We start from the raw sequence: 16,848 nt of genomic DNA, 5'->3' as shown, positions 1-16,848 counted from the left end.
AGAGAGTCAGCAAAGATTGAAGAGCAAAGAAAGTGATAAATATACCAGTAAATCTAAATGAATATGGACTGTACATAACAATAATTATAGTAGTAATAATGTCTTGTGGATTTTTGAAAAAATATATCTCACACACAGACATTTCAGAAAAGAGGACACCTAAATGGCCAACAAGCATATGAAAAGGTAGTCAACTTCATTAGTCATCAGGGAATGTAAATTAAAACTACAAAGAAACACCACTACATACACATCATACTGAACAACTGAAACTATTATACATTCCTGGTGGGAGTGAAAATTGGTAGCCCTTTGGAAAACCACTCTGCAGACTCTTATAGTTGAACATATATATTCCCTGAAATCCAGCAATGCCACCCCTAGGTACATATTCCACACAAATGTGTGTTTATGAGCCTTAAGGTACATGTATAAGAACATTCATAAGCCCAAACTGGAAACTACCTAAATATCCAGCAAGAGTAAGACAGATAAATTGTGAGATATTTGCGTAATGGAATCCAGCCTATCAATGAAAATGAATGGACATAGCCACACACAATGTGACCTAATCTCACAAACAATGTTGCACGAAAGTAGCCAGAACAACAACAAAAATATACCACAATGATCCCATTTATCTAAAATTAAAAACAACAAAACTAAACTATTTATAAATGATTCATAATTAGGTAGTGGAATATAAAGAAACACACAGAAGAAAGTAGGAAAACAGAGGCTACGGGGGAAGGAGGAAGGCAAGACGAGGGGAGGGGATTACAGTGGGGTGGGGTCAACAGGGATGTTGGTTATGTTCTTGACCTAAGTGCGGGCTGGTTAAACAATTCATTTTTAAACATCTAATCAACTTTGCTGTCTATGTGCTACAGTTAACTGTCAACTTTTAAAAATGAAAAAAAATAAATAAATAAAAATGAAAAAGAGAAGGTAAGATTAAGTTATTTCAACTACATGAATGTTTCTTTAAATGGGGAAATAAATCAGTTCTTCATGCATATGGAAAACCAAATGAGAAAACTTGGATTTAGTGATTCCAACTGGACAAAGAAAGAACATGATATTTCTAATGTGACTTAACAGAGGAAGAAATCATTTAATCAAGTATTTATTGAGGATATACTAGGAACCTGGAAATTAATGAGTTTTACCTCCTGGAATCTTCAAGAAAAGAAAAACTCTAGCCTAATAGACATTTTCATGTCTGAAGAAAGAAAATGAATTCGAAATCTGGAGGTTCATTCCTGTTCTTTGACACGACTTTGTGAGGACACAGGGCTGTGCTTCATGGCTAGTTATGTGTTGGACTGAATTAAAATTGAGCCCACATCACATTCCTAAAGCCAAACTTGAAAAAATAGAGAAAATATGCTAAATCTATCCTTTGAAACTTAAATCTCTGATTTTTCTGATTAGATGCAAAAGATTGAGATAAGTCATGATCACTTAATAAAAAAAAATCAGTGAAATAAAAACAACTTCAAAAAACTTTTAATTACTTTTGGGTTCAATTAATCAACTATTTATTGAGTGCTTATATATGACTAGCAGCATTAATACAAGGCAAATGTATTCATTAGTTTCATTCATTTGCTACTGAAATGAGATTTTACTACATCTCATTGATCTCTTAGTAGGATGGCAATATTTCAGTCTTCAACAATACACACTGGTATCAGAGTTGGGGAAAGGTTTTTCTTCTGACTGTTTGAAAATGAGCCAAATTAACTCAGTGACCCTAAACCTTTGAAAGAGAATTTTTTTCCTGTTCTGTTAAAAGGAAACTCTTAGAAGGTTACTCACATATGATCTTAGCTCTTCAAAGCAGTTGGTTATTGCAAGCCATTAACACAGCACGTTAGTACATTTATTCTCCACCACCTTGGAAGATACAGAGAATATCTCAGGAGAAGAGATTCAGCCAGTTACCCAGCAGCCTAAAGGTTCCCCTGTTCCTTCTGAAATGGGTACACCAAGATAACAAAGTAAAAATGAACAAAGAATAAAAGCAGTAACTTATAAAGCACGTATAGAGACTCTAAATAGAAGCTACTGTGGTAACTTACAGTAGGGTGATACTTACAGTAGGGAGATGCTGGAGGGTTATCCTATAGCTCTTAGGTTTATTCTTCACGGGGAGTCTGACACAGGAGGGCCCACAGTCATCTAATTCAAAAATGAGTGGCTCTATTCCCACCAGGGCAGAATGTATGCTATGTCACAGATCATTTTCACTACTTCATGTCTCAAATCATTAGTGAGTTTCTGTAGAAGTTAAAGACTGTCATCGGTAACCCGGTAGGAAGAGGGATCCCTTCTATTTATAGTCTTTAAAAAAAAAAAAAAAGACTTTAAGAAGGAAAATGGTAGAGTAGAAAACGCTAGAGATCAGTCCCTCTACTGAAACAACCAGTAAGCTGGAAACAACCATCAAAGCCAACTACATGGGGACACCAGAACCTGATAAGGCACTTACAGCAACCAGGGGAGTGCCTGATGAAGGGAGAGGCTGCTGCCCTTTGGTAAGAGGGCAGCAGATGTGAACCAACTACCATCCCCCTCTCCTAGAGTGGCCAGCTGGAGCCAGGGTGGGCAGTAAGGGTATCTATTGTAAGATTTGAAGAGATATATTCCCTTACCACCTTTCTAAAAAAGATCCAGACATTTAAGGAAATCCCTGTCAGGTCACAGCTGATTGCAGAGAAAATGAAACAAGAAATTTTAGTGAGCACATGCAACAAAGAATACTGACTTTGCCAAAATAGCTTGAAAAAATACAAGTGGATGACTGCAGCCCTCAAGAGCAATCCCTGAGGAGGGAGAGAATCTGACTTTTATAATTCTTGAGTATGTGCAGTTCTAAACAAAAAATTGCAAAGCATACCAAAAACAAGAAACTAAGACTCATTCACAAGAAAAAGAGAAGTTGACAGAAACTATGCCTGAGGAATCTTAAACATTGATTACTAGGCAAAGTCAACTGTCTTAATTATGCTCAAGGAGCTAAAGGAAATCATGTTAAAGAACTAAAGGAGCACAAACAACAAAAGCAGAAGTCAACAAGTGGGACTGCATCAAACTAAAAAAGCCTTTGCACTGCAAAAAAAACCCCACAAAAACAAAAAAAACAAAATGAAAAGGCAACCTACAGAATGGGAGAAGATATTTATATTTGCAAACCATATACTAGATAAGGAGTTAATATCCAAAATATATAAAAACTCATGTAACTCAATAAAAAATAATCTGATTAAAAAAATTGGCAGAGGAACTAAAGACGTTTTTCCTATTGGCCATAGAAGACATTCAAATGGACAACAGGTACATGAAAAGGTGTTCAACATCACTAATCATCATGGAAATGTAAGTCAAAACCACAATGTGATAGCACCTCACATCTGTTAGAATGACCATCACCAAGAAGACAAGAGATAACAAGTGCTGGTAAGGACATGAAGAAAAGGGAAGCCTAGTACACCACTGCTGGAATGTAAGTTGGTAATGTTTTTTCCCACTATGGAAAACAGTACAGAGGTTCCTCAAAAATTTAGAACTACCATATGATCCAGCAGATTCCACTTCTGGGTATATATCCAAAGGAAATAAAAACAGGATATTGAAGAAAATCTGCACCCCCATGTTTATTGTAGCATTATACACAATAGCCAAGATATGGAAACGACCTAAGTATCTGTCAATGAATAAATGTATAAAAAAACTGTTCACACACACACGCACTCACGTGCACGCGCGCACACACACACACAGAGAAATATAATTCAGCCCTAAGGAAGGTGGAAATTCATTTCCATACCATTTGCAACAACATAGATGAACCTTGAGGACATTATACCAAGTGATATAAGTCAGATAGAGAGAGACAAATACTGTATACCACTTGTGGAATCTGAAAAAGCCAAACTTGTAAAAAGAGAGCATAGAATGGTGGCTACTGGTGGCTGCGGGGTAGGGAAATAGGAGAGATGCCATTTAAGGGTACAAACTTGACACCTGTAGATAAATAAATCCTGGTGATCTAATACACAATATAATGATTACAGACAACAGTACTGTGTTATAAACATCAAATCTGCTAAGAGACTGGATCTTTATTATTCTCACCACAAAAAAGAAATGATAATCATGTGATGTCTTAGAGGTGTAACACTACAATGGCAATGATACTGCATTATATAAATGTAACAAATCAACATGTTCTACATCTTAAACTTACACAGTTATATGTCAAATCTATTTCAATTAAAAAAAAAATAAAAAGGACTAAAGGAAATGAGAACACTGTATGAACAAAGCGGGGAACCCAATAAATAGAAATGATAAAAAGGAACCAAACAGAAATACTGGAGCTGAAAAGTACAATAGCTAAAATAAGGGACCTGTGTTGTACCACCACCATCAAGCATACTAACACCACATCATAGGAGTCTCAGAGGGAGATGAGAGAGAGAAAAGGTAGAAAAAATAAATAATGGCCAAAACCTTCCCAAATTTGATGAAAGACATGAAACTACACTCCTAGGAAGTTCAACAAGTTCCAAGCAGGATAAGCTCAAAGAGATCCACACCGAGGAACATTATAGTCAAAAAAAAAAAAAAAAAAAAAAAAAAAAAAAATATATATATATATTTTTGGCTGTGCCGAGCAGCATATGAGATCTTAGTTCCCTGACCAGGGATCGCACCCGGCCCTCTGTAGTGAAAGCGCAGAGTCTTAACCACTGGCCCACCAGGGAAGTCCCCAGTCAAACTGTTGGAAGCCAAAAACAGAATCTTGAAAGCAGCAAGAGAGAAGTGACTCATCACATACAAGGGATCCGCCATAAGATTAAGAGCTGATATCAGAAACCACGGAGGTCAGAAAGGAAGTGGGGTGACACATTTAAAGTGCTGAAAGAAAAAAAAAAAACTGTCAACCAAAAATTCTTTATCTGGCAAAAGTACTTTTCAAGGATAAATTGAGACATTTCCAGATAAACCAGAGCTAAGGAAGTCCGTTATCACTAAACCTATCCTAAAAGAATCCTTCAGGATGAAATAAAAGGACATTAGGCAGTAACTCAAAGCCATGTGAAGAAATAAGTAAACACTGGTAAAGATAACTACATAGGTAAACATACAAGCTGATAGGATTGTTCTTTTGGTTTGTAACTCCTCTTTTTTCCCTATATAATTTAAAAGGCAAGTTCATAAAGTAATTATAAATTTATGTCAAAGGTCAGACAGGTGTAAAGATGTAATCTGTGACAGTCACAATGTAAACGAGAGAGAGAGATGTACAGGAGCAGAGTATTTGCATATTACTCAAACTAAAACGGTATGAGCTCAAGGAGGTTGTTACAAATTTACGATGTTAACTGCAATCCCTGAGGTAATCACTAAGAAAATAACTCATAACCAGAAGAGAGCTGGGGTGGATTTAGTATCAAATGAAACACATTTTAAGTACCAAAAAGTTTGTAAGAGACAAAGAGGGACGCTGCAAATTGACGGAAGGTTCAGTTCATCAAGGTTTAACAATTATAAACGTGTATACATCGAACGACAGAGCCCCAAAATATATGAAGCAAAAATGGACAGAACTGAAGGGAGAAATAGATAGTTCTACAAGAGCTGGAGACGGCCACACACACTTTCAACAACAGAGGACTTGAACAACACTTTAAACCAGTTAGACCTAACAGAACGCATCACCCAACAACAGCAGAATACACATTTTCCACGGTGGACACGTAGCATTCTCCAGGTTAGATCATATATCAGGCCATAAAACAAGTCTTAATAAATTTTAAAAGACTGAAATCATACAAAGTATGAACAAAAAGTACAAAGAAAAAGACTTAAATAACTAAAATTAGAAATGAAAGAGGAAACATTACTACTGACTTTACAGTAATGAAAAGAATTATAAGAGAATATGAATAACAATATGAACATGTATGTACACCAACACATCAGATAATCTAGTTGAAATGGACAAATTCCTAGAAACATAAACTAAGAAAACTGACTCAAGAAGAAACAGGAAGTCTATATAGTCCTGTAACAAGTAAAGAGATTGATTCAATAATCAAAAACCTCCCATCAAAGTAAAACTCAGGACCAGATGGCTTTACTGGTGATTTCTACCAAATGTTTAGAGAATTAACACCAATCCTTCTCAAACACATCCAAAAAACTGAAGAGGGACACTTCCTAACTCATCCTATGACGCTAGCAATACCTTGATACCAAAGCCAGACAAAGACACTACAAAGAAAATTACAGACCACTATCTTTATGAATATATATGGGAGAAAATATTTGCGAATCACAGATCATTTAAGAGTCTTGCAGCCAGAGGATATTAAAAATTCCTACAACTCAACAACAAAAGGACAAACAACCCAATTCAAAAATGAGCAAAGGACTTGAATAGACATTTTTTTTAAAAGACACAAATGACAAATAAGCACACAAAAAGATGTTCAACATCATTTAGGTCATTAAGGAAATGTAAGCCAAAACCCCAATAAAACATCACTTCACACCATTAGGATGGCTATAAAATAAAAAAAAATTAAAAAAAAGGGAAAATAACAAGTGCAGGCAAGGATGTGGAGAAATTGCACCCCTTGTGCACTGTTGATGGGAAAGTAAAATGATGCAGCAGCTGTAGAAAACAATTCGATGACTCCTCAATAAGTTAAATGGAATGACCACTGATCCAGCAACTCCACTTCTGGGTACAGACACAAAGGAACTGAAAGCGGAGACTCAAATAGATATTTGTATACCAACGTGATAGCAACATTATTTACAATAAGCAAAAGATGGAAACAACCCAAGAGTGTGTGTGTGTGTGTGTGTGTAAAGCACGGATGAACCTTCAAGACATTATGCTAAGTGAAATAAGCCAGACACAAAAGGACACATATTGTATGATTCCATTTCACAGAGTCAGAAAGTAGATCAGAAGTTACCAGGGGCTTGGGAGATGGTGAAACTGGGAATTACTGCTTAGTGAGCACAGAGTTTCTGTTTGGGGTGATGAAAATGTTTTGGAAATAGTGGTGATGGTTGTACAACATTGTGAATGTAACTAATATCACTGAACTGTATACTTAAAAATGGTTATAATGGCAAATTTTATGTTATATGCAATTTACTGCTTCCCCGAATGGGGGGGAAGAAGTCTTTAAGGTACATTAACTATCTTCGGTATTTATGGAGAGGAAGGAACGTCCCTAGGGAAAGCATGTACCTTTGCCTAAGATGGTCTTCTATATTCCATAGCCTAGAAGGAAGACATAAATGGGCAACATCTTAGACCCAAAGCGTGAGACATTTAGACAGGCCTGTAAGGGGAAACAGAGGAATGTCCTCATGGAAGAGAGGGCAGACAAAGGTCAGATGCAGGTGCTTCTTGTGCGGCCTGCCAAACTCCGCTTAAGACAGTGTTAGGTGTGCCTGTGCTGCATGATGTCTGCATGAAAATACTGACCTCAGGACGGGGACAAGAACCCCTGACGCTAGGTATGTCCAAAGACAGTCCATCCTGGGAGAAGGCTACATGAAGTTTCCTGTAGAAAGGGGCTGGATGCCTATTAATCACAAGTTAATGAAAGTGTATTCGCTCACTTAGTATCCAAAGATGGTCACTACCAGAGCCTCTCTCTTTGAGAAGTGGGATTTTTTTCCTTTCCCTTTAAATCTGGGCTGGCCCAGTGACTTCCTTAACTAAAAAAAAAGGGGCAGAAGTCACATCGCGGCAGGCAGTCTCTAAAATGACCCTCGAAGTTCACTGTCTCCTGGTATTCACAGTCATGTGTACTCCCTTTCCCTTGAAGGTGGCGGTAGATCGTCGGCTCTCTTCTGAGACCAGGTTATGAAGACTAGGCTTCCATGTCAAAGGGACTCCGTCTCTGTGATCACTCTGCTGGGGGAAGCAGGCTGCCACGTGATGAGCAGCCCCATAGAGAGGCCCACATGGCATGGGGAGGAACGGTGGCCCTGTGACCAACGGCCTGTGAGAAACTGAAGCCTGTCAAAAACCATACAGTGAACTTGGAAGTGACCCTTCCATCCCAATTGAATCTTGAAATGATTACAGTCCCGGCTGACACTGTAAATGCAGCTTTATGAGATGCTCTGAGCCAGAGGCACCCAGCTAGGTCCCTTCTGGATTCCTTACCTACAGAGACCATGAGATAACTGCTTCTTGTTTTCAGCCACTATGTTTTGTGGCTTTTTTATTACACAGCGATAAATGATGCATATAAGATGTTCTGCAACTTCTAAGCCGAGGCCTTTCCTCCCTCCTCTTAGAGGCCAGCCTTCATGCTAGGAGAAGTTCAAGGCATGTGGAGAAGCAGCAAGGTGCTCATGTGGACAGTCTCAGCCAAGCACCCGCTACCAGCTAGAAGACAGACTCTAGGCAAGCCACCCCAGCAGCTGCCAGCCATTCACGCCACTCCAGCCGAGGCCCTAGACATCATGGAACAGAGATAAGCTATCTTCTCCATGCCCTGCTGAATGTCTGACCTAGAGAATCACTGAGCAAATAAAATGGTTGTTTGAAGCCACTAAATTTTGGGGTGGTGTGTTCCACCACAATAAATAACTCAGACAACCACTAATTAGTAGGATTTGCAGTAAGAGGTAACAGACCACATGGGGTATAGATCTGGGGCTTCTGACTGGTATACTAGACATCAGTGATTCATTCACAAATGGTGGACAAACTGAACAACTGGATGCATTGGGAGGCACAGGATGAGGTGCATAAGGAAACACTACCCTGTGGCTACAATCTAAAACCTACATCCACCACTTAATGTCTTGAAAATGTGAGCTGTTGCTTAGAGTCAACAGTTTAAGCCAGACTGACCAAAGAAATCCCCTGTGTATGTCCTGCTGGAATTAGAAATGCCCAAACTAAAAAGGCTCTATAATATCAGTATCTTGGCTGTTGCTAAAAAAAAAGGGAGCATCAGTATTTTCCAGCATTATTTAGTTACCTGCTCACCCAAACGGGAAGAATCTGCCAAAGCCCTGCCTCTAACAGATCTAAAAGAGAAAAGCTTTATCAAATTGAATGGGTTATAGCAATGTCAAACATTTAGAGAAAAGCACAGTACTAATCACATGAATGTTACACTGGTAAGGAGTTAACACTGCAACAAACTATAAAAGAGCCTTTGTCATAGACAGCAGATGGTGAGCAGTGCAGGCTAGACCACTTTGGAAAAAGAGTCCTTGCTCAGAAAAAAGCCCGTGAAGCATGTAACTTTACAATAAAGGCGGTCCTTTATATTAAAGCTCCCAGACCTCTCAGGCATATTATTAGGAACCACATAATATAACACTATTCCTCTACCCAAGCAGAAGTATACAGCTATCATTCCCAATACCCATAAACAAAAAGGAACAAGAATGGGGAGAAAAAGTCTACAAACGTAGGTGTGTCAACCAAATTAGCAAGGCTCTCCTCCGAGACTTTAACCCGCACGTTTTGGAGACACAGCAAGACTTGACAGCACGGATATGGGAAGAGCAACAGCACTTGCCACATCCAAATCCTGTTCCTCCAGTGTCAGCTTATCTCCTGGTATCACTAGCTTCTGCCTAGGAAACATCACCAAAAATTCACTTGCCCACAAGATCCAAACAGTGGAAACTGACTAATGGCCTATTTGGGAATATTTGAAAAACATGCATTAATTAATATAGTCATGGGATGCCAAGTGAGACGTGGGTCGAATGCACTTGATATGCAATGTACTATATAACTGGTACCTGATTCATCTATAAGTGAATAAACATCAAGTCAGGGAATAAAGAGGCCTGAAGTGAGCTATGCATCAATGCCTCCACAGCAATACAGACACCACTTAGCACACATTTAGCTAATCTGATAACAAGCTAAGTAGTATTCTATGTCACCAGTGCTAGTCTGATTAATAAAGACGATGAAATTAATAAAGTTCTTGTTGTAAAGCAATATTTTATGTTGTACCTATTGTTCTTGAAAAGAAAGATATTCACCACCACCACAACAAAATCCCACTGGAACATGCACCAAAAAAGAAATATGCATGATCACAGTTAGAATATCAAAATGAAAGAAACAGAGGAATATACAGAACCCTATTAAGGTGCATTTAACTAGGGAATAGTTAGGGGATAATTTATGAAAAGATAAATTATGTAAAGGGATGAAACAGAAGCTATAAAAAGAGCAAACAGCCTTTTCCCTTCCTTTCTGAGAAGTCCTATATTAACACATGCGGCACAAACTGGTTTGCATTTGGCAGGCTTCCTGTGTCCATTAGCAAATAGGTAAGCCAAAATAAGGAAAAGCTTTTCTAGGCATTTTGGTAATGATTACAAGCCCATTACCAGACAGATCTAGTTACAAATGTACCCTTTTTTCCCCCAACTAGATTATAATGCAAAGAATAAAACTACCTTCACCTCAAAAGGAGGGAGATGTGTTACAGCCTGGAATACAGGCCAAGTTTCTGGGGCCCAGTAAGTAATCTCAGTCATTCGTAGTTCATTGAAACAAAACAACTGTTACGTTCTGCCCACATATCATTTGATTAATCAGTGGCTCTGGGGCACAAGACCATTAATTTCAGTCCCAGGAAACCATATCGGATGCTATAAGTCTCAGGCACATTGATTTTTTTCACTAGTGGGGATTGTACATGTGGCTTTAGAGTCATACAGCTGAGCATCATGATCTAGAACGATGTCATCCCATGGTGACTCGTTTGCTCATCCTGTAAAGCTCTTCTCTTCTCCCCTCTTCTTTGTCTTTTTAATAGGTTTAAACAAAATGGCTATCAGCCTCTGATTTCAGTGATTTCTGTCATCAAACACTCAGACATTTTCCTCGTTTCTCATCATCATTGTTTGATCCGTCAGCCTGGTACAATTCTTGGCCAATGGCCATGTTAATTTTCTACTTGAAAGAACACAAATAGGATACTGCTTATGACGAAGGTAGTAGGGAGAGCTTGGGGAATAGCTGTTCATCTTGATGCACAGCAATTAGCTTGGCAAACAGAAACAGGAACATGATTGGATCTGATGCCTAGCCAAAATTGCCTAAAGGAAAAAAAATCATTTTGTTGGGGGTATTAAGTGGCTCTTTAAATAGTGGCTATCGACAGTTATATTTGCCCTTTGAGAAATCATATGGGCAGTGTGACATCAGAGATCTCGTTTCCATGGTGATTATTAGTGATGGCATTTCAAATGTTATGGTTACGTTCTACAGTGTAATCTTTGCACTTTACACCCTATGAGAGGGAAGGAAAAAACTGCTCCATCTTAACATTTTTAAAGGAAAGAATGCTGATCATCCAAGTAGATAAAGATCATGGCTTTTAAGTAGATACGATTTGTTAATCTTAAACAGATGTGTGCTGATCGAAGCTACATAAGTAAGTTGATGAAAGATACTAAAGTACTTGGACTTAAGTATTAATTAACTTAATTAACTGCTTAGATTAATTAACTGCTTAGATATTTAGCAGCAATTAACTGTTATTTCCTGCCTACACATTATAAGCTGGTTGTTCTCATACTACCGATTTACCCATTTTTATATGTAGGAAAAGATGATTTTCTTACACTGAAGCAACTAATCCTGAGTTGAGAAATAGTCTAAGTAGGGAAAAATTTGTCTTCCTCTGCAGTTAAGGACAATCCGCAGGGTGAAGACTGAGCGAACTGCTCTGGCCCCATGTCAACATCCCTTAAAGGTACGGTGGCATCTCCTCCTTCCTCTCTTTGCCCTCTCAGCCCATGTCCCCCGCACACAGGAGATACTCAATACACGTAGTGATTTTGATGTTGATGAAGTTAGCCATTTCATTTTTTGCTTTGTTTAATTTTCACATTTAGAGTTGATGGTTAATTTTAAAACACAGTTTACTTACTAAGACAATTTTATATACTTAAGCAGAATGAATAAACGTAAAAGTCACTGAGAAAGTGCTTCATTGGACTCTGATAAACAACTTTTCAGTTTTCTCATGCACCTATAAAGTTAGTCTTTTAAAAAAGATAAATCAGCTAGAAAATATACAGTATGTACCTTTTATTAACAAAATATTTTGAGGTAACAGATAAAAACAATTTGGTTTTTAATATGGAAAAATAGACTATATGGAGTCTTTCTGACTAGTGATTCAAATCACATCTACTGTGCAGTTAATAATATTGTCTAGAGGCAGAATCAAAGATTATAAATCCAAGAAAACAGAGAAAATCTGCTGGCAAGATGAATGGAAGTCACAATGAATCAGGATGTAATTCAAAAAAAAATTCTACATAAATGCATTCCTCTTACAGTCACAGAAACCAGAATGATAAATGATCTGTCTCTCCCTTTACTCAAGCTACTAGTTATGCCAGGACAGAATACCTAGACCCCCACCGTGTATGAGTTACGCAAAAGCCTACAGACCAGAACCAGATGGATTTACAAATCAAGGACAAGGTCAGGGAAAAAAAAAGTAGGACAGAGGTCAAAAAATATCACTACTTGGGACAGAAATGGACGTGCCTCCACAAATCATGGCTAGGATTAGCTACCTACAGGAAACTTTATCATCAAATTCCCCAAACTAAATGAGACTGAGATCAATTACTAATGAAATTAAAGGGTCTCTTAATATGGTTTTAGAAAAGAATCTACTTCATATGTAATCAGTACAACACAGTTGGTCTTGTTGAGAACTAAAAGAAATGAAGATATTAAGGGGCAGAATTCTAGACTGTTAGAACTGTAAAAGGTAACCTAACCCACTTATTTTTTGTAAAGAAATAAAGGTCCATGGAGATCGAGCAACATTACTCAAGATCACAAGGAGAGCTACTGTCAATGCAGGAACAGAATCCTAATACCCCCGTCCAAGTGTCTCTTCTTACACACCACATCTAATGAAGTCTTGTGAATAAATGCAGCACACAAGCACCAGTACTATCACAAGGAGATTTGCATTCTAAGGATCAACCTATGGAGAATAATGCACTATTTACAAAAACCAATTAAACACACACACACACAGCATTGTACTTAAATCAGAAAGACCAAAGTCAACTGAACAAATATAGAAGAAAAAAACCAACCAAAAAACACATTATGATAAAAAAACACTTTAAATCTGCCCTTCTTGAAGTTTTGAGTAATGGACACCTCAGATGTCTGATTCAGAAACTTAAATAGAACAGTAATATATTATTAAATTAGAGAAACAAAATGCATCACACACAGAGTAAATGTTCTTGGTGTTTTCACTTGAAGAGTGATTAGGTCGTCAGTCAAACAGCAAGTCAAGGCCCTAGCTGGTTTCCCCAGCAGAGAGCAGGGGTGGGGAGGCTCACAGACCAGAGAGACAGGGAGTAACACAGAACTCCCTTGAGCGCCAAGAATGCATTCCAGGGCTGCTTCTGTAGAAACCCCCTGGCTAAGAGAAACCCCTGTACAGAAACCGAGTAGTCTTACTGTGACAACTAATAAGCAGAAAGGTTCTTCCCTGTTATTTTTAGCAAGTCTCTTCTTGTTATTTTAAAAGTTCTACAAGCAGATGATCTGAAATTGAGCTATTATTTAGAGTATAACAAAAGGCTAGAAAGAGGACAGACGCTGATTTCCACTTAGAAAGACACTGCTCAAAAAGCAGAAACTGAGGCTCTTACAGGCAACTGAATGTGACCTCGGGCAAGTCAGAGGCCCCTCTCTGCATGTAACATTTCTAAAAAGAGATAGATATCATGAAGACAAATTAAATATAATGGAGAGGTGAAAGAATACAGATGCCCTGGGACTTCCCTGGTGGCGCCGTGGTTAAGAATCTGCCTGCCAATGCAGGGGACATGGGTTCGAGCCCTGGTCCAGGAAGATCCCACATGCCACAGAGCAACTAAGCCCGTGCACCACAACTACTGAGCCTGTGCTCTAGAGCCCATGAGCCACAACTACTGAAGCCCTCGCGCCTAGAGCCCATGCTCCTCAACAAAAGAAGCCACCGCGGTGAGAAGCCCGCACACTGCAACAGAGTAGCCCCTCTCACTGCAACTAGAAAAAGCCCGCACACAGCAACGAAGACCCAACACAGCCAAAAAAAAAAAAAAAAAAAAAAAAGAATACAGATGCCCTTTGATCAAGTTCCCACAGATACCAGAAAATCACTTGATTGCGTATCAGACTTAGGGAATGCGGGCACTGCCAGGGTCACAGAGAATCTCTTTACCTTAGTGATTTGAAAGAGAATACTACATTTGGAGGAGAATACTAAAAGCTTGCTACTCAAAGTATGGTCTGACGACAATCAGTATGGGTTATCACTGCATGCTGGTCAGAAATCTAGGCTTTCAGGCCCCACCCCAGACCTAATGAGTCAGAATCTGCATTTTAACAAGATCTCCAGATGATTCACAAGCACATTAACGCGTGGGAAGTACTGTACTGAAAACACTGACAGTGCGCTGGCAAAAGAGGCCACTGAAATTTCGGGTAATCCACGGGTGCACATGTACAAAGAGTTCTGAGTTGGTCTGGCTCTTTCCTGGTACCAGGAAAGGCTGACTTCTGGTCAACCACAGACTAAACAATTGAGAAGTAAACATTTTTTAATTACAAATATCGGCACCAATTAGGTGAACCTCATTGAGTTCCTACTTCTTTAGTGGGATTAAAGATAACACAGAAAAAACAGAGAACAGACTTGTGGTTGCCAAGGGGGGAGGGGAAGCGGGAGGGAGAGGGATGGACTGGGAGTTTGGGGTTAGTAGATACAAACTGTTACATTCAGAATGGATAAACAACAAGGTCCTACTGTATATCACAGGTAACTATATCCAATCTCCTGGAATAAAACATAATGGAAAAGAATATAAAAAAGAATGTATATATGTGTATAACTGAGTCACTTTGCTGTACAGCAGAAATTAAGCTCAACATTGTAAATCAACTGTACTTCAATAAAAAATATTAAAGATAACACAGAAACATAGAGAGAGCTAGCCATGTTAAAAAATGCTTTATGGGCTTCCCTGGTGGCGCAGTGGTTGAGAGTCCACCTGCCGATGCAGGGGACACGGGTTCATGCCCCAGTCCGGGAAGACCCCACATGCCGCGGAGTGGCTGGGCCTGTGAGCCATGGCCACTAAGCCTGCGCGTCCAGAGCCTGTGCTCCGCAACAGGAGAGGCCGCAACGGGAGAGGCCACAACAGTGAGAGGCCCGTGTACAGCAAAAAAAAAAAAAAAAAAAAAAAGCTTTATTATCTGTCTGGATAATGCCAAAAACCAGAGCCAGACTGAATAATCGATTAAGTGAGCCTGGGTCATTACATTTCCATATTTGGAATCACTGAAATCTGGGCAAAGGTATTGATGTACTGATTGGCAACAACTTACTGATTTTTTTTTAAAAGTGTCGTTTCAACTTTCATTTAATAATGCCATAGTCTAATGGGAAAACAAATGCTGGAGGGAAAATAACCTGAATCTTGATCATGGCTTTCACCATGTTAGCTTCTTATTGAGAATAGCAAAGTTTGTGAGGATATGACACTCTAGAGTATGAGTGAAAGGGTGCATATGTGTTATTTCTTGCTCCACTTACAGCAGGCCTTCCTTTACATACCCACTTCCTCCACTTACCTGATGTCCTAGGCAAGGTAAGGGGAAAGCTTCCGAACAGGGGACATCTGTTCCCCAGGAACAAAGTCACTGAAAACAATTTTTAAGGAGCAAGGAACTCTGCTTTTAAACATCTTGTACTGGCAGCTAGGTTCTATTTTAATTTCCAGAATGATACTGACAAATCTCCACACTGACTTATGATTTTCTTAGATCCATATCATCAAAAAAAATTTCATTTTTCCCAGAGTAACTGGGCACAAAGCACAAGAGACCAGTGTGACAGACCACGAGGAAGACAGGATATAGATTACTGGCCTTGCCACTCAAGAGATGGAGAGCTTCTGCAAGCTCTATTCCGCCAAACTGCTTAGAGGAATTTTCTTTGTGCTTGAGCACCAGTCTTTCCCTATTTGGCTCTGCCCAATTTTGAACATAATAATCATATATGGGGGCAAGAGAGGCCTGAGGTACTTTTCACTGTGGTACCAAGTTAAAAATGTGAACGAATCATGAACTTTGCCCTCCCCCAGTTACCTGATATAACAGCTATTTTCCCAGATCCATGTTCTTCTCTAGCTATTCTTTCTGCTTCCTCCATCAGTAGCATGCCAAATCCCTGTAAGAGGCAATGGAGGGGTTAGGGAATTAAGAAGGGAAGAAGTCATTAAGAGGGGTCCATAAAACAAGAAGGGTACTATTTCGTAGCTGCTAAACTCTTTTAAAATAAGAGTGACAAAAAACCCTTTACGGGTGTAAGGAAAAGGTTCACTATTCAATTATACCAGAAGCACACTGTAGCAGACTAGGAATAACTCTGCAACAAAAGCCATCAAAAGGTATTCTGTGGACGATGTAATCTAGTCACAGCAAGCGTGTAATTGCCTCTCGACTTGTCTTTTTTTAAACAAGTGCTAGGCAATCTCCAGGTGATGAAAGTCTGGGGCATCTACCCTTATATTATTAGTCACCCCTTCAATTTCTAAAAAGCCTTTTGAAACCAGGCAATATTCTTAAATCACCAGTATGGGGGTTTATGCTACATCCACCATTAGCAGTTTTAACCTATTCTCCTGACATTTAAAAAAGTGAGTTATTTATTTAGGTTGTTTGGGGGGAGTGGAATAATGTTCCACTATATATATCACATAGCTTGCTTGTCTTTACGAAGT

The 16,848-nt window shown here is 38.9% G+C and overlaps 1 protein-coding gene across 1 annotated transcript in view; it reads right to left on the bottom strand.

Moving 5' to 3' along the window:
- ELP3 (elongator acetyltransferase complex subunit 3) overlaps nt 1-16,848 on the bottom strand; it is a gene marked incomplete at both ends in the record, with an annotated part of 99,892 nt that overhangs the window by 3,951 nt on the left and 79,093 nt on the right. Inside the window, one exon of the mRNA XM_079706759.1 lies at nt 16,214-16,295. Within this exon, the coding sequence (XP_079562885.1) occupies nt 16,214-16,295 (82 nt within the window). The remainder of the gene's footprint in view (nt 1-16,213; nt 16,296-16,848) is intronic.

Source organism: Hyperoodon ampullatus (genome assembly GCF_949752795.1).
Source record: "Hyperoodon ampullatus genome assembly, chromosome: 6".
Taxonomy (NCBI): domain Eukaryota; kingdom Metazoa; phylum Chordata; class Mammalia; order Artiodactyla; family Ziphiidae; genus Hyperoodon; species Hyperoodon ampullatus.
The sequence above is the reverse complement of the archived record's forward strand: the minus strand, read 5'-3'. Positions and strand labels throughout refer to the sequence as shown.